General features: G+C 48.4%; 3 protein-coding genes across 5 annotated transcripts; 2 read left to right on the plus strand and 1 right to left on the minus strand.

Annotated features, from left to right (window-relative positions):
- Positions 1-2,358: 2,358 nt before the first annotated feature.
- Positions 2,359-7,906, plus strand: LOC123187295 (2-oxoglutarate dehydrogenase, mitochondrial). The gene is made up of 9 exons (XM_044599119.1): positions 2,359-2,526; positions 2,623-4,203; positions 4,744-4,970; positions 5,059-5,391; positions 5,850-6,096; positions 6,393-6,521; positions 6,615-6,830; positions 6,921-7,044; positions 7,421-7,906. Exons 2-9 carry the CDS (start codon positions 2,662-2,664, stop codon positions 7,654-7,656), a joined length of 3,054 nt encoding a protein of 1,017 aa, XP_044455054.1. The 5' UTR covers positions 2,359-2,526; positions 2,623-2,661; the 3' UTR covers positions 7,657-7,906.
- A 301-nt stretch (positions 7,907-8,207) lies between these two features.
- On the minus strand, positions 8,208-10,825 carry LOC123187296 (receptor-like protein kinase THESEUS 1). The gene has a single exon (XM_044599120.1). The coding sequence runs from the start codon at positions 10,748-10,750 to the stop codon at positions 8,357-8,359; it is 2,394 nt and encodes a 797-aa protein (XP_044455055.1). The 5' UTR covers positions 10,751-10,825; the 3' UTR covers positions 8,208-8,356.
- LOC123187298 (telomere-associated protein 1) lies at positions 10,694-13,330 on the plus strand. 3 transcript variants are annotated; one of them, XM_044599123.1, is made up of 5 exons: positions 10,694-11,369; positions 11,551-11,945; positions 12,587-12,746; positions 12,852-12,918; positions 13,001-13,330. In XM_044599123.1, the coding sequence occupies exons 1-5, from the start codon at positions 10,895-10,897 to the stop codon at positions 13,008-13,010; spliced, it is 1,107 nt and encodes a 368-aa protein (XP_044455058.1). In that variant the 5' UTR covers positions 10,694-10,894; the 3' UTR covers positions 13,011-13,330. The 3 variants fall into 3 exon arrangements, with proteins under 3 accessions (XP_044455058.1, XP_044455056.1, XP_044455057.1); XM_044599121.1 differs by having other exon boundaries at positions 12,587-12,741; XM_044599122.1 differs by having other exon boundaries at positions 11,554-11,945; positions 12,587-12,741.
- The last annotated feature ends 10,584 nt before the right edge of the window (positions 13,331-23,914 follow it).

Genomic DNA, 23,914 nt, shown 5'->3' on the forward strand with positions numbered 1-23,914 from the left:
TGTCATTTTGTTTGTGTGAGGGGGTCATTTTGTAGATTTCAGTATCATCCTCTGAAACGTCGGAATGGATTTCTGTCAAATCAACTGCAGACTTTGTTAAACAAAGTCGGCAGGTTAATGAATTTGTTTGATCAATCAAGAATGGACAACTGAAAAATAATAAAATAAAAAGTGGACAGCTCAGGAATTGTGCAAGGGACGGATAACCTTTTGTCCACCTTTCATCCTCAAAAAAAAAAGAGCAACCGGTAAGGGTGTGGTGCCATGTACTAATATGGGTAAGTTTCAAAAAATAATAATAATAAATATGGGTAACCCCATTTTTATCGACCGATGTGATGGTATTGGGGACGATAGTATAAATAATCAAGTCCAATGTTATATTTGGGTGAGTGTCTGAGTGTATGGTTAATAATAATAGTGTTGGTGGCTATAACATGTTAACATGTTATTTACAACCAATTTAATAGCTAACACGTATAATAGTTGGCTATAAAAAAGTACTACTTTGTCAACATATAACCCACTTTCCACTCTCAGAAAGCTTCTTCGAGCTCGTGCTACAGCCGGCTGTAAGTCTACAGCCCGCTTCCCTTCTCTCTATTCCAACTAAGCAATAACACAATATTTAAATCCTCACATCCCGCTTATATCATCCTGTTATACTTGCTCCGAGTGGTGCGGGAATGCCTCTTCTCCTCTTTTCAAGACTCGGGTGGGTGTTCTTCTTCCTTCCAGTTGGTGCTTTCCGAGGCAGATCTTCAACAACTTGTTCACAAGGTGGGTCTCAACCAACATTCTTCGAGCGTGTACGTTGTCCTGCCTCTCGCGGCAGGTTTCTATCACGGTTCATCTCATGGTGGCGTGTGTGTTGCTCAATATTTTAAATAGCGCGCTACAAAATATAGCGAGGCCCTTCTCTAAATGCTACACAAGTTATAGCGCGCTAATAGCATGCTATATTTCAAAATAGCGTTTGCAAAAAAAATCAAATATATCTAGAAATAAAGTATTTAAGCAACTAAATTTTTCATAGGAGCAAGCAATATATGCATCTGATAAAAGGAGTGAGAAAGCTAGTGGGAGAATCTGATAAAAGAAGTGAGAAAGCTAGTGGTCGTGGGTTGGTTTTGGCCTGCTGGTCCTGCTGGGCTGTGCTTATTTCAGTTTTGCATGGTCTGCACGTTGTAACGTTACAATGTTACAACGTTTATAGCGTGTGTAGCGCGCTAATTACGCGATTAGCGCCGTAGCGTCCGGTTTTGCCAAAACGTAACGTCTCTCTTCCAAATATGCTATAACCGCGTTATAACGGCGAAATAGCGTGCTATTTAAAATATTGGTTGCTGTTGCTAGAGACCATGTTTCGCTTTTTCGCAATCACTCCTTTCAACCGATTATTTTTCCGAGGACGAGGTCACCGGCGTTCTTCATGGTTCACTAAGAAGATGGAGTTGAAAAGCCCTGCAAAAAAAAAGATGGAGTTGAAAAGCCCTGCAAAAAAAAGATGGAGTTGAAAAGCTATGATGTATTATTTTTGTACTTCTTGTTTGGTCTTCAGTGTACTTCTTTGTATTTCTTGATGTTTACTACTTCCTCTGTTCACTTTTATAAGTCCTTGAAGACATTTTAGACAACATGCAAAGTAGCCTATTTTGAGTTGTCTTGAATGACTTATAAAAGTGAACGGAGGGAGTAGCTTAATTGTACGTGCGCTCTAACACATGCATACATCCATATTATAGTGGTTCAATATCATTCGTGTCCTGACATAAATCTTACATCCATCATATTATGGATTTCGGTAAGATTTGTGTTGATTTGATTTGACTATGGCTGGGGGAAAAGGGAGAAAGTTTTGATATAGGTGAAGTTTTGGAAGATTTGATTCTTGGTAGTTTTGATTTGATTTGAACATATAAGGAAGATTTTGATTTAAATGAGGTTTTGATGAGATATGATTTGATTAATTTTACGCAGAAACGCGGGGTTAAGATCGTGGAAAGGGCGGAGGCAAAGTCGAACATACGAGATAATGAGAAAATGTTATGGGTGTTGTGAGATATTTTCCCTTGGTGATATATCTTGTATTTATTTTTCATAACAACCAACGGCTAGACAAGATATATTATCTCAATAATTGGATGATAAGTTGACATATCCCAAAGAGAAGACATTATTAAATTCCTCAATATCTTCTTTCCAGAAGGAAAAAAAATAGCGCAGCCACGAGACGTTTTGAACCGGACGCCCCCTGCCCCCCACCGGACCGGACCCGACTGACGGGCCCACCCGCCACCGCTTTTGACCCGAACCCATTCCGTTCGTCCCTTTCTATCCCCCACCCCCCCCACCCCCCTCGTACAGCACCGCATCGCATCGGGGGCTGCACCCTCCCCCAAGACAAAATCTCCAGAGACGAGGCCAAAAAAAGGGAAGAAAAGGCGAAACAATCTCGCCATCCCTCGATTCCGACGAGGGTTTCGCCGAACCCGCCGCCGCCGCCGCCGCCATTGACCGCACAAGGTTCGTCCCCATCCCCTCCCCCTCTCCCCGATCCGCCGTCGCCCGGCCCCGCCCGTCGATCGATTCGCTGACCCCGCCGCGCCCGATTCGATCCAGGAGAACGAGGAGCGCGAGGGGAGGAGGACGACTGCGGCAATGACGTGGCTCCGCGCCGCCACGGGCCTGGCCCGCCACGCCGCGCGGCGGGCGGCCCTCGCCCGCGCCACCATCCCCACCCCGGGCGCCCGATCCGCGGGGTTCCACACCTCCGCGCTCCGCCGCAGGGCCGCGGCGCCGGCCCCGCGCGCCGTCCCGCTCTCCAGGCTCACCGACAGCTTCCTCGACGGCACCAGCAGCGTCTACCTCGAGGAGCTGCAGCGCGCGTGGGAGGCGGACCCGGCCTCGGTCGACGAGTCGTGGGACAACTTCTTCCGCAACTTCCTCGGCCAGGCGGCCTCCCCCACGGCCGGCCTCTCCGGCCAGACCATCCAGGAGAGCATGCAGCTGCTCCTCCTCGTGCGCGCCTACCAGGTCAACGGCCACATGAAGGCCGCCCTCGACCCGCTGGGGCTCGACGACCGCGCCGTGCCCGAGGACCTCGACCTCGCCCTCTACGGCTTCACCGAGGCCGACCTCGACCGCGAGTTCTTCCTCGGCGTCTGGATGATGGCGGGCTTCCTCTCCGAGAACCGGCCCGTGCTCACCCTCCGCGAGATCCTCAGCAAGCTCGAGCGCGCCTACTGCGGGCCCATCGGCTTCGAGTACATGCACATCCCCGACCGCGACAAGTGCAACTGGCTCCGGGAGAAGATCGAGACCGTCGCGCCCAGGGAGTACCCCAAGGACCGCCGCCTCGTCATGCTCGACAGGCTCATCTGGAGCACCCAGTTCGAGAACTTCCTCGCCACCAAGTGGGCCACCGCCAAGCGGTTCGGCCTCGAGGGCGGCGAGACCCTCATCCCCGGCATGAAGGAGATGTTTGACAGGTCTGCTGATCTCGGCGTCGAGAACATTGTCATTGGCATGCCCCACAGGGGGAGGCTCAATGTGCTGGGGAACGTCGTCCGCAAGCCCTTGTCTCAGATATTCAGTGAGTTTGCTGGCGGGACGAGGCCTGTCGAAGGCGAGGATGGGCTCTACACTGGAACCGGTGATGTCAAGTACCATCTGGGTACCTCCTACGACCGGCCCACCCGTGGTGGCAAGAGGATCCACTTGTCGTTGGTCGCCAATCCCAGTCATCTGGAGGCCGTCGACCCTGTTGTCATTGGCAAGACGCGTGCAAAGCAGTTCTACTCCAATGATGATGACAGGACAAAGAACATGGGCATTCTTATTCATGGAGATGGTAGCTTTGCTGGGCAGGGCGTGGTGTATGAGACGCTCCATCTGAGTGCCCTTCCAAACTACACTACTGGAGGAACCATTCACATTGTTGTCAACAATCAAGTTGCCTTCACAACTGATCCAAGAGCCGGCAGGTCTTCCCAGTACTGTACGGATGTGGCAAAGGCCGTGAATGTCCCTATATTCCATGTTAATGGTGATGATCTGGAGGCTGTTGTACGTGTCTGCGAACTTGCAGCTGAGTGGCGCCAGACTTTCCATTCTGATGTGGTGGTTGACCTGATCTGCTACCGTCGTTTTGGACACAATGAAATTGACGAGCCATCCTTCACACAGCCAAAGATGTATCAGGTAATCCCCATGCTACTGAATCTGTGTATTTTGCATATGTTGTTGATCATTTCCACTTAGGTAGTTAGGTTTCTAATCAATACATGATTACCCTCTCTATCGTGTTCCTGTCTCTATCATACTTGTGCTTTTATGCTGATATTGATGCTTCAGCTCAATTCTCATTCCTTTTTAGCTGCATCTGATTACCCTCTATCTTGTTCCTGTCTCTATCATACTTGTGCTTTTATGCTGACTAGCAAGATGCCCATGCGTTGCACGCATCAAGACTCATTTGTATGAGTAGTTTATCTTGTGGGAGAAAAGGATGAACGAGGGAAGGCCTTATTTGCAAATCTGGAGAGGGGTGTGGGGTATCTTTTTGCAAAATTGCCATTGTTTCCTTCCTATCTGTCAGATATAAATCGGACGGCCTATATTGCAGGATGGCAGGCACACCATCATCACCAACTTCGTTTTTTATAAGAGTAGAGATATTGATGCTTTGTGCTTCTAGCACCCTGTGTTTCACTGTTTCTGATGAAAATTATTCTTTGGCAGGTCATTAAGAACCATCCCAGTTCATTGAAGCTTTATGAACAGAAACTGCTTGAAACAGGTGAAGTCACTAAAGATGATGTTCAGAGGATCCACGACAAAGTGAACCGAATCCTAAATGAAGAGTTCGCTAAAAGCAAAGATTATGTTCCCAACAAGAGGGATTGGCTCTCTGCTTACTGGACTGGCTTTAAGTCACCTGAGCAAATTTCACGTGTTCGCAACACCGGGTAACAGCATTATTTGTGTTGATTATGCTTGTAGTTTATGTCTTCAACAGTTATGCCATTCATCGTCATTGAAATGCTTGCCTTGCAGGGTTAAGCCGGAGGTACTGAAACGTGTTGGGCAAGCAATTACTACTCTGCCTGAAAGCTTCAAGCCCCACAGAGCAGTAAAGAAGATTTTTGAGCAGCGCGCTGCAATGATCGAGAGTGGTGAAGGTATTGACTGGGCTGTTGCCGAAGCCCTTGCATTTGCAGCACTCATAGTTGAAGGCAACCATGTTAGGCTGAGTGGGCAGGATGTGGAAAGGGGAACTTTTAGCCACCGGCATTCGGTTGTGCATGACCAGGAAACTGGGGCGAAATACTGCCCGCTCGATCATGTTGTGATGAATCAAAATGAGGAGCTGTTTACTGTTAGCAACAGGTACGTCTGCTAATGGAGCTATTATTTGTGTCATCCTACTAGCCGCTGTAATATTATCTGCACTTGTTAAATTTGGAAGCTTATGAGATCATTTGTGTTCCCTGGTGGTTCATAGACAAAAATGGAGAAACTATATCTGGTTCTGTAGGTTTATTTGGCCCATCTCTGCTATTGAATATAATTGTTCAGCTTACCAGCATAACAATAAGCTTTACTTTCATTTGTCTTTAGACATGAATGGATAAAAGTATCATTATTTAGATAAGCTCTACGTTTACTTGCTGCCTCGAACCGCCCACTTAATTTTATTAACTTGTCACCTTTCATATTCTAACTTAGATTATTCCAGTTATATATAGTTTTGAGATAGCTCCTGTTTTACCTGTAACAAGTTTCAATTTGAATAAGGAGAATTTGCTTCTTGCCTGGGATTGAGTACATGAATGTGCCTTTTGCAGTTCACTTTCTGAATTCGCTGTTCTTGGGTTTGAATTGGGCTACTCCATGGAGAACCCGAATTCGCTAGTACTCTGGGAAGCTCAGTTTGGTGACTTCTCCAATGGTGCACAAGTGATGTTCGACCAGTTTCTGAGTAGTGGAGAGGCAAAATGGCTGCGCCAAACTGGCCTTGTTGTTCTACTGCCTCATGGTTACGATGGCCAAGGTCCTGAACACTCCAGCTCCCGTTTGGAGCGCTTCCTTCAGGTAATTCATGGAACATAGTTGTTCTTGTTGTTTTTCTGTATCATGGAGCTAATTATTCCTGTCCAGTAAGAAGCAGCCTCCTGTTTTGCATCCTTCTTTGATAATTGTCTAGCATGCTATAGTTGTTTGTCTGTTTGAGATATCCTGTCACTATTCAAGAAAATACGGTTTGTTTTACAACTTTTGGTAGCTCCACTTGTTATGGTGATGGCTTGGTTTTCATTATTTGTGGATTAGTGGTATGATTGGTTCTTGAATGTTTGTTGCTTACCGGATATTATCAATTTGTTCCACAGATGAGTGATGACAATCCTTTTGTCATACCTGAGATGGACCCAACACTTCGCAAGCAGATACAGGAGTGTAACTGGCAGGTTGTGAATGTGACAACCCCTGCAAACTATTTCCATGTGCTGCGTCGTCAGGTTAGTTTGTTTTCACTATGCCGAAGTATTGCGAGATGTCATCATGTAGCTACTAGCATGAAATAGTCCTTATACTCTGTCTGTGGGATCTAGATACATAGGGATTTCCGGAAACCGCTGATTGTGACGGCCCCCAAGAACCTTCTTCGGCATAAGGAGTGTAAATCCAACCTCTCTGAGTTTGATGATGTTGAAGGGCACCCAGGATTTGATAAGCAAGGAACACGTTTCAAGCGGCTGATAAAGGACCGTAACGATCACAAGGAAGTTGAGGAGGGCATCAACCGCCTTGTATTATGTTCTGGAAAGGTATGTATTCCCTTTTAGCACAAAATCAAGCTAAACAAATGACCAGTTGAGTGCAATTATGAACTCCCTTTTGAAATCGTCATATTGCAGGTGTATTATGAACTTGACGATGAGCGGAAAAAGTCCGAGCGCAGTGATGTTGCTATTTGCAGGGTTGAGCAACTTTCCCCATTCCCATATGACCTTATCCAGAGAGAGCTAAAAAGATATCCAAGTATGAATCCTTCTCCTCAAAATCCAGTCCATTGTTTTTGTGAATGCCTGCATTTGCCATTTTTTTTCAGTAGTTCCCCTCACATTTGCGAAGTTGTCTGTGGTGGCATTGCTTATTTCGCAGTGAGCTTTGGTTTTGTTACACCTGTATTGTTATTACTAGTATGCTTGTAGAGAGCACCATAGTCAGTTTTGGCACTTGTGGATGGTACCACACCTCGCTGGGCTGGTTTCCTGAATCCTGATTTGTAGCTGATTGCTCACAGTAGCTACTGCTGGTCTGCTAGCAGTTGTTGCTGTCCAAATTTCTATGCTGCATTTTTCTCTCTCGGGTATATTTAGTTGTATGACTGTTCATGTTTGCGCTATCTACACAGATGCGGAGATCGTGTGGTGCCAAGAGGAGCCAATGAACATGGGCGCATACAGCTACATCTCACCCCGCCTCTACTCAGCCATGAAGACCCTCGGGCGGGGCACTTTTGAGGACATCAAGTACGTGGGCAGGGCGCCTTCGGCCGCCACAGCCACCGGCTTCTTGACGGTCCACGTGCAGGAGCAGTCGGAGCTGGTGAAGAAAGCATTGCAACCAGAGCCGATCAAGTTCCCCTGATGTGGGAAACCATCGCAAAAATAACCCTTCGCAGGCTCGGGTTGTCCAGCCTGTGCACACACCGTCTTAAAGTTTTGGCCTGTACAAGTTTTTTTTGCTCTTTTTTCGTTCTTCTGTGAGGCGTTTGGCTCCGAAGGTCGTGAATAATCAACTGTTATGAACCTTCTTGCTGTTGAGGCGGCGTGAGGCCCGTCTCAGCACGAGCAACATTCCTGAATCATTATGCTAGTTCTACTGACAGTTTTGCTTTCGTGATTTTGCAGCCGTGCGTCTATAGAAATTGCACATGCTTTTCAGCTCATAAGAGAAACTGATGCTCGTTTGGGTGTTTCTGAACTTGTTTTCCAGAAATAGCAAAAGAAAAAGGAGGGAAACAAGTGCCGTGCTTGACTCGTTTGAATCTCCAACTCAAGGCAACTCTGCTCCACTCGTTTCAAGCTGCAACTGAAGGCAAGGATATGAGCGAATACATGAAGCGCTCATTCAATCACACTGGAGGCACCACCATCTTACAACCAGAACACCAGCAATTTCAACAGAGACACTCAAACTGAACCTGTAGTGAACCGCAGAAGTAGTCAGATTTGTCAATTGTCAGGCCACCCCCCAAGCAGCAGCATCCAACCTTACAATCTACCTTCCCCTTGGATCCAATATCTGTGACAAGACCCTTGTTGCCACCCAAGCATCTGCACCGTCTTCACCATCGCCACCCACCAGAGGAACCCTGCCCGCCGTACGCAATGCCGCTGCTCCCCTCGCCGCCGGAGCTCAGGAACGCCTCCTGCAGCCGGAGCGCGCACTCCAAGCTCCACAGCACGTCGCCCATCGCCGGCCGATCGGCGCCGTACTCCGCGAGGCACTTCTCCGCGGTCTCGCCCAACTTGCGCAGCGAGGCGGCGCCGACGCCGCCCGCGAGCCGGGGGTCCATCACCCTCTCCAGCCCGCCGAGCGTCCGCCCCTCCACCATCGCCCAGTCCACGAGGCTCGCCTGCTCGCGGGGCAGCGCCGGGTCGACGGCCGGCCTGGCGCAGAGCACCTCCAGGAGCACCACGCCGAAGGAGTACACGTCCGACTTGTCCGTCAGCGTCTGCCGCCTGAGGTAGTCCGGGTCCAGGTACCCGAAGCTGCCTTTCACCGCGTTGTTGCTCACATGCGCCGCCTCGTCGACGGCCGGCGCCGGCATCGACAGCCCGAAGTCGGAGACCTTGGCGGAGAGGCTCCCGTCGAGGAGGATGTTGGTGGTCTTCACGTCCCGGTGGATGATCGCCTCGGAGACGCCGGTATGAAGGTAGTGCAGGCCCTTGGCCGCGCCGACGCAGGCCTCGAGCCTCTGCTTCCACGACAGCGGCGGGAGCGTGGCGGGCGCGCCGGGAGCGCCGTACAGGTGGCGCCGGAGCGGCCCGCCGGCCATGAACTCGTAGACCAGCGCCATCTCGTTGTCCTCGTGGCAGTACCCGATGAGGGACACCAGGTGGCGGTGCCGGAGCCTGGACAGCATCTCGATCTCCGTGCGGAACTCCTGCAGGCCCTGCTGCGACCGCGGGTTCCCGCGCTTCACGGCCACCGCCGTGCCGTTCTCCAGGACCCCCCTGTACACCTTGCCGAACCCGCCGACGCCGACCACCCGGCCCTCGTCGAAGTCGTTGGTCGCCCGCCTTATCTGGCCGATGCTGAGGGACGGCCCTGAGGACGGGCGGCTGTGGCTTCTCGCGGCTGAGACCTTGGATGCCGAGATGCCGGTGTGCGTGTGGAGGCCTATGGAGGAGGACGGCAGCCGGCTGAGGGACCGCCGTTGTTTCTTGCTCCTTCGGCGATGCCTGAAGAGCAGCAGTGCCCCCACGATGCAGATGGTGATGAGCATTGCTCCGCCGGTGGTTGCGGCGGTGACAACTGCAATCTTCTTCTTGCGCGCGGCCATTGATCCCGCCGGAGCAGTATTGACGGTGTCGGCACGGCGCACCGTCTCCTGGTCGCCGAGCTTCATGATCTCGACGCCATTGAGGATGGCGTTCGGCTTCGAGTATGACAGACGAGGCGGCCCAAGCTGCAGCAAGATTTTCTCGGACCCTGGCGGGACGGCGGCGATGAAATCCACGAAGTAGGCGTTGAACAGCCCGAGCTTGCCGGAGAGATCGAAGGAGCTGAGCACGGCGTCGCCGTTGATGTAGACGTCGAAGACCAGGTCGGTGGAGTTGCGGCCGACGATGTCGCAGAGGTGCAGCCTGACGGAGTAGCGGAAGCCCGGGTCGACGGGGAACGCCCACGACAGGTTGAACCGCTGGTTGCCGACCCCTGCGTCGGCCATCTCCTGCGCGTCCGCGTACACCGCGGCCGGAGCGGCGTACGGCGGGCCGGCCCCCGCGGGGTAGCGAACGCTGGCCGGGTCGACGGAGACGGAGCGCGCGGCCGCGGGGTTGAGGAGGTACGCGGCGTCCCCCTCCCACAGCCTCCAGAAGGAGTCGTTGAGCGAGGCCTCCCCGCGCGCCGCGCCGGCATTGACGCGGTAGAAGGTCTCGGCGAGCCGGAAAGGCTCCGGCGGGTTGAGCGGGAGCGGGAGCAGGGCGTCGGGCGCCGGGAAGAGCTCGACGGCGCTGAGGAGAGCGAGGGAGCCGGGGCGCGGCGAGATGAGTAGGCGCAGGAGGCCGCCGCCGCGGTGCGGCAGCAGGTACTCGCGGTAGCGGTGGCGACCCCTGGTTGCACGAGAGGCCGGACGGGGGACGGAGACGAGCTCGAGGTCACCCGCGGCGACGGCGAACTGCGCGGGCTGGGGGAAGTGGAGGCGGAGGAGGAGGTGGCGGTGGGGCGAGCGGGGGACGGGGAGGGAGTAGGTGGCCTCGGCGGAGAAGACGCGCGTCGCGGAGTAGAGCGGCGAGGACGCCGTGGTGGTGGTGGTGCGGGAGGCGTGGGGAGGGGAGATGGAGACATTGGAGTCCGGGAGGAAGACGCGGCCGTCGGGGAGGGTGATGGCGGCTGGCGCGCCGCACGCGAGGAGGAGAGGGTCGCCGGCGACCTCCACCGCCACCGCAAGGTGGGAGATGAGGAGGAGGAGGACCAGGCCGGCGGCGGCGGCGTCGGTGGTGGTAGCGGCCATGGCGCAATCTCTCGCTCACTCACTGAAGCTCAGTGCCACTGAGCTGGACTGCAATGGGAGCCAGTGGAAACGGAGTTGGGCCGAACCCGAAGCCCATACGCAAGCCCAAACCGAGCCCAACCCAACAAAAAGAATGGGAGCGAGATGGTGGCCCGGGCGACCCAGCAGGCCAGCACCACCATGCCGCCCCTGGCCGCCGCCGACGCCTTCCGCGTGCTCGAGTTCGTCGCTGGCAACCGCCGCGTCCCCCACTCCCTCCTCGCCGGCCTGCTCGCCGCCCTCCCGCCCGTCTCCCCGCACACCTCCCCGCGCCTGCGCAAGGCCATCGCGCTCCGCGCCCTCGACGCCGCCCTGTCGGGCTCTGACGCCGACGGCTCCGGCGAGGTCCTCCGCAAGGCCCGCGACGTCCTCGCCGACCCTGGCGTCGCGGCCTGCTTCCCCGACCACCTCGCCGTCGTCCGCGACGACGTGGCCGCCCTCAGGCGCCTCGTGGACGCCGAGTGGGAGAGCCTCCCTCCCTCCGAGCTCGAGCTCGAGGCCGACCGGATCGCCGGCGCCGGAGCCCTCGACACGTGGGCGAACGCCGACCAGGACACGCGCAAGAAGCTTCGCCGGCTCGGTGAGCGCCGCATTCCCTTTCCTTCCTATCCAGATCTCCTTGAGAATTCCCAATCTCAGAATTTCCATGGATCATGTTGAGCGAACCTCCTCCGACTCTGGGTCCTGAATTCTGATCTCGTTTTGAGATAGCTAGAAAAAAAATTACATCTCCATTAACGCAATTTTGTTGGTTGATGCAGTAGGGGAGTCGACGGCGCGTGAGATTTTAGGCAAGCTTGGGCAAGATCCATCCAAGGCTCCTCAAGTTGATGAGGCGGCCAATGCGCCCAGCACAAGTGGTGTGAACGAGGGTGATCGTGCTCAGCAAGATGATGAAGCTCATCTTGGTATGGGAAAAGGAGAAGCTAGCCTTGCCCAAGAGGATTGCGCTCGACATCAACAAGAGCCAGTAGAAAGAACAACCGATGCTCGAATTCCTGAAAAGCTGGTAACAAGCGCAGCAACCAAGGGCAAGGAGCAAGCTACGTCTTCTCATGTCACCGGACAGGCTGCCCCTGACCATAACAAGAGCCATCCAGTAACAGGTCCTAAGCCTAGTCTTATGGAGAGGAAACCTAGTGCAATCGTTTATCAGGTGCTTTCACTTTGGCTTTTATTGACGTTCTGTTCAAGATGTGATGCTGCAAGGCTTATGCGTGTTTAAATTGCTCGATAGCGTTCGAATTTCACTCAGCTTCTAGCAACTTTGGTGTGGGGCTGTGGGTAGCATATAAGCTTTCTTAGCTCTCTATCTTTGAGGATAATAAAAACTCATTTTAGCATAAATCTTGTCATAGTTATTCATGGATAAGTTTGATTGTACATGAGGAATGAGTTCTGTGTGATCTACTTGCATCGTGTTAGGTCATATTGTTATTGTCAACACTTTGTTAATATGTCGTGCTCCTATTTTGATGTTCTCTGCAAAGGGCAGTGTAGGGATCTCATATCTGTTTTCTCAAAGTAAACCCCTGATATTGTTAGAAAGTACAAATTTAGATAATCACATAAATGCCTGACCACAGATTTGAGCTACAGACTTCCCACCATCTGCAACAAAACCGCTTGCTGAAAATGCACATGTCTGGTTGTCGACTATCGTCTTTAAATTTGGCAGTTTAACTCTGCTAGCAGACACAAGAAAATCCAGTTTAGTATTGATCGTCTTGAAGGTTGTTTTCTGGGTTGCACTTGGTGCAGTATTCCTGATCGTATGCCGCCATCTTGTAAATGCAGTGGGATTCTGGCGACTCCGACTCTGAAAGGCCGCCACATCAGCGCCGGTTACCGAATTACGAAAGGAGGATGAGGCCTCCGCCCGCAGTTCCATACAAAACAAGAAAGAAATGGACCGAGATACAAGAGAGAACCCTGATCGAAGGGGTTGACAAGTACGGTATCTTTTCTCGCTCTTACTTTTCACTTCGAAAATAGAGCTCCCCTAGAGAAACCTCTGCTTCACTTCTTCCTGATGGTGTATTTTCGTCTGCTGCTGCTGAAGGTACGGTAAAGGCAACTGGAAGGACATCAAGATCGCCTACCCGGACGTGTTTCAAGACAGATCGACGGTACGTATTCCTTGGTTTCTGACACGGTCTGTCTTCGGGTTTGTACCACGTCCGAGGCTGAAATGATGGTTCCTGTCCGCAGGTGGATATGAAGGACAAGTTCAGGAACATGGGGAGGCACTAACAAGGAATGTGCCTGGATATGGAGGGCCATTCGGCCGAGTAGACATGTCCGGCACATATAGTAGGCGCATGTATATAGATTATAGAGCGGCAAATTGCCATGGTGCAAAGGGCATGAGATATCTTGCCCTTTTGTTGGTTGTTGCAACCCTACTAGCAGGTGTGGTGTGAGGGAGAGCCCAGCACAGCACCTTTCTCTTGTACAGGGCGATGTGGGATATCTCTGCTAGCCATGATCTGATGTTCTCTGTAAGTAACTAACTGATGAGGTATGTGATTATGATGATGATGCCTGGCTGTAGCTTCTTGAGAGCCTGTGCCATTCTTCTTCTTCATCTTCTTCTGTCTGCATCATCAATCTGGTGAATACTGTGAGTAGCATCTTTTCTTTGTCGTTAATGTCACTGATGCCAAGTCTTGTTTTTTGGAGGACTAGCAGACGTCTGTGTCTGGTGGGTGGGCCGGTGCCGGTTTGGCAGGTTTGATAGATCCAATCCACCTCTCTGACTGGCACAAATGCATCTCCCTTAATTAGCACTGTAAGTGGATGCAGATTAGTAGTTAAGCATGAGAAAGGGATGGCAAGGCATGAGAGAGCTGAGGACGCATGTGATCTAGGAGTATACCTTACGTCTCTGTTTGTTTGCTCATGTTGTTACAGTTAGTTGTACCAAACCCAAACGGCCTAGAACTCTAGATCGTCCGTGCAGTGCGCATGAACGGACATGCACCACAGAAAGAAAATAAATTTGCTTTATGTTTGTTTGTGTATGCATGTGAGTCTAAAATCAATGATTATGTAATAGTGTCCGCCCTGCGTGGTTGATTCTGTAATGAACGATTGTAAGAACTTGTTAATTCATTAATATATATGGGAGGTGTTTTTAAAGAAAAAAATCAATGATTTTGGATGCAAAAAAAAACATTGGATTTTCTGCTTGGGACACATTTGGCAAAGGGGCCTGCTACGCATCCACCGGCTGATATTTTTGAAAGATCAGAAAATATCAGCCGGCTCGCGAGCCGTCAGATTGCCGCATCAGGCGAGCCGAGCGTGCCTCCAGAACTGCAACACATGTCTTGTTGCAGATTTTTTTGCAACGGCGGTTTTGTCGCGGAAAAGAATATAACTAGGGTTTTGTTGTATTTTTTCTGCAACTGAGGTCTTGTTGCAGAAAATTTTCGTAACATAGGTTTTGTTGCAAAAACGACCTGTCATAAACTATTGTAACATTGCATATTTTTCTGAAACATAGCCTCTGTTTCGGAAGCGCGTTCGACAAAGAACGGCAATGTAAGCCATCAATTAGACGCGTGTCATGCAGCGGAGGTGGCGGACGCGGCCACTATAATCCGCCAACCGGCGGATTACAGCCTGATTGTCAGTCATGTCGGTTGCTGGACGCATGTCCCAAGGCCCCATCTCTCTAGAGAGACCGCGTAGTCTTTTCTTCTTGAGGCTTTCCGTGACTCCATGACTACTACTCCTATATCGAAGAAACCTTATCCATGTCTCATGGTCATCTCTCTCGTTTCCTTTCCTTTCACACATCGCTCCCTTCTGAGATGCTCACCACACAACTCCATATTCGTGCGAGTTCGCAAGGGAGCTCGTGACTGCCTCCGGTGAGAAGAGACAAGGCCATGGCCCTGCGGCCTTCTTCTTCATCTCGACACTGACGACGGCAAGGCGCCGTTCCAACATCATTGTTGTTGCGAAAAAATTGACAACACAACTTCTGTTGCAAAAAAAAAATCCGCAACAAGACCTTTGTTGTAAAAAAAATCCCGCAAGACCTCTGTTGCGAAAAAAATTCCGCAACACAACCTCTGTTGCGAAAAAAAATTCCGCAACACAACCTCTGTTGCGAAAAAAATCCACAACTCAATCTTTGTTGCATAAAATTTTTGCAACACAATCTCTGTTACAAATGTTTCTGCAACAACATCTTTGTTGCAGAGTGGACAAAAGACGTTCAGCCCGCTACATCTATGTCAGATCCAACGGCTCGCGAGGCGGCGGATCTAGCAGCTCCCAACATAGATCCTGGGCTAGCTTCTTCTACGTTATTATCATGTTTTCATCGATGGTCTTTGTTATTCTCCCCTTCTGCTTCATTATCTTGTGCATCTTGTTGAGCTGGCTCTTCTTGGTCTGGGTCGTTGTTGAGGAGTTCTTCATCTTCTTGGGTTTGACTCTAACTTTCTCTCCTCTCCAATGCTCGTTCCCTCTCATACCATTCAGATCCTTTGGGTCCTGCGTCATTTTACCACTAAGAGTGTCAATCCAATTAGAAGAAATAATATTATCTTTCTCAAGTTGGCCAAGAGTCAACGATTGAGTTTCAGATATTTACCTTCGAAGGACGAACGGCAAATAAAGAAGCAGATAGTTTAGCTGAGTCTTTGAATTCTTTAGACTAGGGGCGCCATGTTTGGTTTTCAACCCCATGATCCTTATTATATCCCACTTCAAGTGGCATTTGATCAATAAAACTTAGCTTTTCCCCCTAAAAAAAGATATTTGCAAGCATTGGGTTTCTATCATGCGAGAATGTTTATCAAGATTCTTCACGGCATGACTCAACCCATCTACTTCTTAAGGGAGATAAGACATAACCTTTTCATTATGATGAATGCACCTCCGAAGATACTCAACCCATCTACTTCTTCAGGGAGATAAGATATAGCCTTTTCATTATGATGAATGCACCTCCGATGATCTCGGTTGAAATTCTCTTGGTGATGCTTAAATTTATTCTTCGTCTACCTCAGCTCATCTTCATGCTAATAAATACTAAATATATCTACTTTTTTATTAATGACTTGTTCAACATGTTTACCTTTTTCTTGAGTAACTTTCTTAAATTCCTTCATGTCTTCAACATGATAGATTTTTCCAATATGCTTAACCGGTTCCTCAATATTTCATTGTTCCTTAACAGTCATAATTCTTCGAAAGCAAAGCTACTGATCAGCAAGGTAGCCATTCCAAAGGTAACGATCCTTTGAAATCATGCTTTGCTGCGGGAAGGCAACGAAGTTCAGTTCAAAAGACCGCAGCAGAGTGGAGCAGCCGCGTCACGAAGTTCCTTACCTTAGCTGGATCTCGCTGGTGCCACCTAAACGGTAGGTATAGGCGGCGGATGTCTGACGTTTGGAGTTGTCGAGTTCAGTAGCCTGAGCGAGCTATCTCCTCAATATGGATGTGGTGATTGTTCATGAACTCCATGAAAATCAGACGGACTTATTATCACTGCTCCAAGCTCCATGTGTTCTAGGGCTAAGACTACGTTGGTGATGAGTGCTTTTCCTTCTTCAAGAGTTAGAGCCATGAATCACCCACCTGCACTCAAATCAAGAGTAGACTTGGATTCATCGCTAATCCCATGATAGAACATATGGAGTATAACATATTTAGCAAAACCATGGTTAGGGCTAAGATTCAAGAATTTAAGAATATCTCTCCCAGGTTGTATACAAACTTCTCCCACTTCTTGAGAGAAGGAAGCAAGATTTCTTCGTAAGTTGGTAATCTTGGAGCCAGGGAGGAATTTAGCTATGAACCTCTTTGCACACATTTTTCAGCTGGTTATGCTCCCACATGGCAATTGATTATACCATACTTTCGCATCATCCTTGAGAGAAAACTTGAAGAGTCAATAAAACAAATCCCCGAAACACATATTTCATTTTAAAAGTTCTGCATAAAGTATCAAAGAACATAAGATGTGCTTGAGGGCCCCTCTCTACAAAGGCATGCCTTTTGACTTCCTTAATAAGATCACAATCAATCGAATACTCGGTTATATAATTGGTAGCTAGGATATACTATTGGAGATATTGAGCCCAAGAATGGAGCACAATACACTCTCACAACTTTCTCTTGTTGCTGAGTGATCAACATTTCTGCAAACAAAGTATTAAGCTTAGTAGTATGATTATTTTTTTGTAATTTTCTACTCCCTCCGTCCCAAAATTCGTGTCTTAGATTTTTCTAAATACGAATGTATCAAGTCACGTTTTAGTATTGGATACATCCGTATCTAGACTAATCTAAGACAAGAATTTTGGGACGGAGGGAGTATTAAGGAAGCCTATTGCTACCGAGGAAACGAGAAATATATTCTGGTAGATAAGATGGGCCAATGGCGTCATGTAGGAGAAAATGGGCCATAGAGGCCTGCTGGTGGGCCCCCAAGCTCAAGTGATGCACTGGGGGGTGATGTCTACTACACAACCTTCTTCTTGTAGACGTTGTTGGGCCTCCAAGTGTAGAGGTTTGTAGGACAGTAGCAAATTTCCCTCAAGTGGATGACCTAAGGTTTATCAATCCGTAGGAGGCGTAGGATGAAGATGGTCTCTCTCAAGCAACCCTGCAACCAAATAACAAAGAGTCTCTTGTGTCCCCAACACACCCAATACAATGGTAAATTGTATAGGTGCACTAGTTCGGCGAAGAGATGGTGATACAAGTGGTATATGGATGGTAGATAAAGGTTTTTGTAATCTAAAAATATAAAAACAGCAAGGTAACTAATGATAAAACTGAGCACAAACGGTATTGCAATGCTTTGAAACAAGGCCTAGGGGTCATACTTTCACTAGTGCAAGTCCTCTCAACAATAATAACATAATTGGATCATATAACTATCCCTCAACATGCAACAAAGAGTCACTCCAAAGTCACTAATAGCGGAGAACAAACGAAGAGATTATGGTAGGGTATGAAACCACCTCAAAATTATCCTTTCTGATCGATCTATTCAAGAGTCCATAGTAAAATAACATGAAGCTATTCTTTCTGCTCAATCTATCATAGAGTTCGTACTAGAATAACACCTTAAGACACAAATCAACCAAAACCCTAATGTCACCTAGATACTCCAATGTCACCTCAAGTATCCGTGGGTATGATTATACGATATGCATCACACAATCTCAGATTTATCTATTCAACCAACACAAAGAACTTCAAAGAGTGCCCCAAAGTTTCTACCGGAGAGTCAAGACGAAAACGTGTGCCAACCCCTATGCATAGGTTCATGGGAGGAACCCGCAAGTTGATCACCAAAACATACATCAAGTGGATCAATAGAAAACCCCATTGTCACCACAGGTATCCCACGCAAGACATACATCAAGTGTTCTCAAATCCTTAAAGACTTAATCCGATAAGATAACTTCAAAGGGAAAACTCAATCCATTATAAGAGAGTAGAGGGGGAGAAACATCATAAGATCCAACTATAATAGCAAAGCTTGCGATACAACTGTTGGAAATATGCCCTAGAGGCAATAATAAAATCATTATTATTATATTTCCTTGTTCATGATAATTGTCTTTTATTCATGCTATAATTGTGTTATCCGGAAATCGTAATACATGTGTGAATAATAGACACCAACATGTCCCTAGTAAGCCTCTAGTTGACTAGCTCGTTGATCAACAGATAGTCATGGTTTCCTGACTATGGACATTAGATGTCATTGATAACGAGATCACATCATTAGGAGAATGATGTGATGGACAAGACCCAATCCTAAACATAGCACAAGATCGTATAGTTCGTTTGCTAGAGTTTTCCAATGTCAAGTATCTTTTCCTTAGACCATGAGATCGTGTAACTCCCGGATATCGTAGGAGTACTTTGGGTATACCAAACGTCACAACGTAACTGGGTGACTATAAAGGTATACTACGGGTATCTCCGAAAGTGTCTGTTGGGTTGACACGGATCAAGACTGGGATTTGTCACTCCGTATGACGCAGAGGTATCACTGGGCCCACTCGGTAATGCATCATCAATATGAGCTCAAAGTGACCAAGTGTCTGGTCACGGGATCATGCATTACGGTATGAGTAAAGTGACTTGCCGGTAACGAGATTGAACGAGGTATTGGGATACCGACGATCGAATCTCGGGCAAGTAACATACCGATTGACAAAGGGAATTGTATACGGGGTTGCTTGAATCCTCGACATCGTGGTTCATCCGATGAGATCATCGAGGAGCATGTGGGAGCCAACATGGGTATCCAGATCTCGCTGTTGGTTATTGACCGAAGAGCAATCTCGGTCATGTCTACATGTCTCCCGAACCCGTAGGGTCTACACACTTAAGGTTCGGTGACGCTAGGGTTGTAGGGATATGTATATGCAGTAACCCAAATGTTGTTCGGAGTCCCGGATGAGATCCCGGACGTCACGAGGAGTTTCGGAATGGTCCGGAGGTAAAGAATTATATATAGGAAGTGCTGTTTCGGCCATCGGGACAAGTTTCGGGGTCACCGGTATTGTACCGGGACCACCGGAAGGGTCCCGGGGGTCCACCGGGTGGGGCCACCTATCCCGGAGGGCCCATGGGCTGAAGTGGGAAGGGATCCAGCCCAAAGTGGGCTGGGGCGCCACTTCCCCCTAGGGCCCATGCGCCTAGGGTGGGGAAACCCTAAAGGGGGGCGCCCCCTTGCTTGGGGGGCAAGCCCCCCACCCCTTGGTCGCCACCCCCTAGGAGATTGCATCTCCTAGGGCCGGCGCCCCCCCTAGGCCCCTTATATATAGTGGGGGGGATGGAGGACCTCTTACCTACGCCTTTGGTGCCTCCCTCTCCCTCTCCAACACCTCCTCCTCCTCCATAGAGCTTGGCGAAGCCCTGCCAGAGTATTGCAGCTCCACCACCACCACGCCGTCGTGCTGCTGCTGGAGCCATCTTCCTCAACCTCTCCTTCCCCCTTGCTGGATCAAGAAGGAGGAGACGTTACGCTGACTGTACGTGTATTGAACGTGGAGGTGCCATCCGTTCGACGCTAGGATCTCCGGTGATTTGGATCACGTCGAGTACGACTCCCTCATCCCCGTTCTTTGAACGCTTCCGCTCGTGATCTACAAGGTACGTAGATGCATCCAATCACTCGTTGCTAGATGAACTCATAGATGGATCTTGGTGAAACCGTAGGAAATTTTTTGTTTTCTGCAACGTTCCCCAATAGTGGCATCATGAGCTAGGTCTATGCGTAGTTCTCTTTGCACGAGTAGAACACAATTTGTTGTGGGCGTAGATGTTGTCAACTTTCTTGTCGCTACTAGTCTTATTTTGCTTCAGCGGTATTGTGGGATGAAGCGGCCCGGACCAACCTTACACATACGCTTACGTGAGACCGGTTCCACCGACTAACATGCACTAGTTGCATAAGGTGGCTGGCGGGTGTCTGTCTCTCCCACTTTAGTTGGAGCGGATTCGATGAAAAGGGTCCTTATGAAGGGTAAATAGAAGTTGACAAATCACGTTGTGGCTTTCACATAGGTAAGAAAACGTTCTTGCTAGAACCCTATTGCAGCCACGTAAAACTTGCAACAACAATTAGAGGACGTCTAACTTGTTTTTGCAGCAAGTGTTTTGTGATGTGATATGGCCAAAGTTGTGATGAATAATGAATGATATATATGTGATGTATGAGATGTTCATGTCATTGTAATAGGAATCACGACTTGCATGTCGATGAGTATGACAACCGGCAGGAGCCATAGGAGTTGTCTTTATTTTTTGTATGACCTGCGTGTCATTGAGAAACGCCATGTAAATTACTTTACTTTATTGCTAAACGCATTAGCCATAGTAGTAGAAGTAATAGTTGGCGAGCAACTTCATGGAGACACGATGATGGAGATCATAATGATGGAGATCATGGTGTCATGCCAGTGACAAGATGATCATGGAGCCCCAAGATGGAGATCAAAGGAGCTATGTGATATTGGCCATATCATGTCACTATTATTATTTGATTGCATGTGATGTTTATCATGTTTTTGCATCTTGTTTACTTAGAACGACGGTAGTAAATAAGATGATCCCTCATAATAATTTCAAGAAAGTGTTCCCCCTAACTGTGCACCGTTGCGACAGTTCGTTGTTTCGAAGCACCACGTGATGATCGGGTGTGATAGATTCTAACGTTCACATACAACGGGTGTAAGACAGATTTACACATGCAAACACTTAGGTTGACTTGACGAGCCTAGCATGTACAGACATGGCCTCGGAACACAGAAGACCGAAAGGTCGAGCATGAGTCGTATAGAAGATACGATCAACACGAAGATGTTCACCGATGTTGACTAGTCCGTCTCACGTGATGATTGGACACGGCCTAGTTAACTCGGATCATGTTATACTTAGATGACTGGAGGGATGTCTATCTAAGTGGGAGTTTATTGAATAATTTGATTAGATGAACTTAATTATCATGAACTTAGTCTAAAATATTTACAATATGTCTTGTAGATCAAATGGCCAACGTAGTCCTCAACTTCAACGCGTTCCTAGAGAAAACCAAGCTGAAAGACGATGGCAGCAACTACACGGACTGGGTCTGGAACCCGAGGATCATCCTCATAGCTGTCAAGAAAGATTATGTCCTACAAGCACCGCTAGGTGACGCACCTGTTCTCCCTGTAGAACAAGATGTTATGAACGCCTGGCAGGCACGTACCGATGACTACTCCCTCGTTCAGTGCGGCATGCTTTACAGCTTAGAGCTGGGGCTCCAAAAACGTTTTGAGAGACACGGAGCATATGAGATGTTCGAAGAGCTGAAAATGGTTTTCCAAGCTCATGCCCGGGTCGAGAGATATCAAGTCTCCGACAAGTTCTTCAGCTGTAAGATGGAGGAAAACAGTTCTGTCAGTGAGCACATACTCACAATGTCTCGGTTGCATAACCGCTTGACTCAGCTGGGAGTTAATCTCCTGGATGACGCGGTCATTGACAGAATCCTTCAGTCGCTTCCACTGAGCTACAAGAGCTTTGATGAACTTCAATATGCAGGGGATGGAAAAGACCATTCTCGAAGTATTTGCAATGCTGAAATCAGCAGAGGTAGAAGTCAGAAAGGAACATCAAGTGTTGATGGTGAATAAAACCACTAAGTTCAAGAAAGGCAATGGTAAGAAAACCTTCAAGAAGGACGGCAAGGGAGTTGCCGCGCCCGGCAAGCAAGCTGTCGGGAAGAAGCCAAAGAATGGACCCAAGCCCGAGACTGAGTGTTTTTATTGCAAGGGAAGTGGTCACTGGAAGCGGAACTGCCCCAAATACTTAGCGGACAAGAAGGCCGGCATCACGAAAGGTATATGTGATATACATGTAATTGATGTGTACCTTACCAGTACTCGTAGTAGCTCTTGGGTATTTGATACCGGTGCAGTTGCTCATATTTGTAACTCAAAGCAGGAGCTGCGGAATAAGCGGAGACTGGCGAAGGACGAGGTGACGATGCGCGTCGGGAATGGTTCCAAGGTCGATGTGATCGCCGTAGGCACGCTACCTCTACATTTACCTACGGGATTAGTTTTGAACCTCAATAATTGTTATTTAGTGCCAAGTTTGAGCATGAACATTGTATCAGGATCTCGTTTAATACGAGATGGCTACTCATTTAAATCCGAAATAATGGTTGTTCTATTTATATGAGAGATATGTTTTATGGTCATGCTCCGATGGTGAATGGTTTATTCTTAATGAATCTCGAGCGTAATGCTACACATATTCATAGTGTGAGTACCAAAAGATGTAAGATTGATAATGATAGTCCCACATACTTGTGGCACTGCCGTCTTGGTCACATAGGTGTCAAACACATGAAGAAGCTCCATGCAGATGGACTTTTAGAGTCTCTTGATTACGAATCATTTGACACGTGCGAACCATGCTTCATGGGTAAAATGACCAAGACTCCGTTCTCAGGAACAATGGAGCGAGCGACCAACTTATTGGAAATCATACATACTGATGTGTGCGGTCCAATGAGTGTTGAGGCTCGCAGTGGCTATCGTTATGTTCTCACCCTCACTGATGACTTGAGTAGATATGGGTATATCTATTTAATGAAACACAAGTCTGAGACCTTTGAAAAGTTCAAGGAATTTCAGAGTGAGGTTGAGAATCAACATGACAGAAAAATCAAGTTCCTACGATCAGATCGTGGAGGAGAATACTTGAGTCACAAGTTTGGCACACACTTAAGAAAATGTGGAATAGTTTCACAACTCACGCCGCCTGGAACACCTCAGCGTAATGGTGTGTCTGAACGTCGTAATCGCACTCTATTAGATATGGTGCGATCTATGATGTGTCTTACCGATTTACCGCTATCTTTTTGGGGCTATGCTTTAGAGACTGCCGCATTCACTTTAAATAGGGCTCCATCAAAATCCGTTGAGACGACACCGTATGAATTATGGTTTGAGAAGAAACCTAAGCTGTCGTTTCTAAAAGTTTGGGGATGCGATGCTTATGTCAAGAAACTTCAACCTGAAAAGCTCGAACCCAAGTCGGAAAAATGCGTCTTCATAGGATACCCTAAAGAAACTATTGGGTATACCTTCTACCTCAGATCCGAAGGCAAGATCTTTGTTGCCAAGAATGGATCCTTTCTAGAGAAAGAGTTTCTCTCAAAAGAAGTAAGTGGGAGGAAAGTAGAACTTGATGAGGTACTGCCTCTTGAACCAGAAAGTGGCGCAGCTCAAGAAAATGTTTCTGTGGTGACTGCACCGACTAGAGAGGAAGTTAATGATGATGATCATGAAACTTCAGATCAAGTTGCTACTGAACTTCGTAGGTCCATAAGGACACGTTCCGCACCAGAGTGGTACGGCAACCCTGTCTTGGAAATCATGTTGTTAGACAACGGTGAACCTTCGAACTATGAAGAAGCTATGGCGGGCCCGGATTCCGACAAATGGCTAGAAGCCATGAAATCCGAGATAGGATCCATGTATGAAAACGAAGTATGGACTTGGACTGACTTGCCCATTGAGTGGCGAGCCATAGAAAATAAATGGATCTTTAAGAAGAATACAGATGCAGATGGTAATGTGA

This window comes from Triticum aestivum, chromosome 2A, assembly GCF_018294505.1.
Source record: "Triticum aestivum cultivar Chinese Spring chromosome 2A, IWGSC CS RefSeq v2.1, whole genome shotgun sequence".
Lineage (NCBI taxonomy): Eukaryota > Viridiplantae > Streptophyta > Magnoliopsida > Poales > Poaceae > Triticum > Triticum aestivum.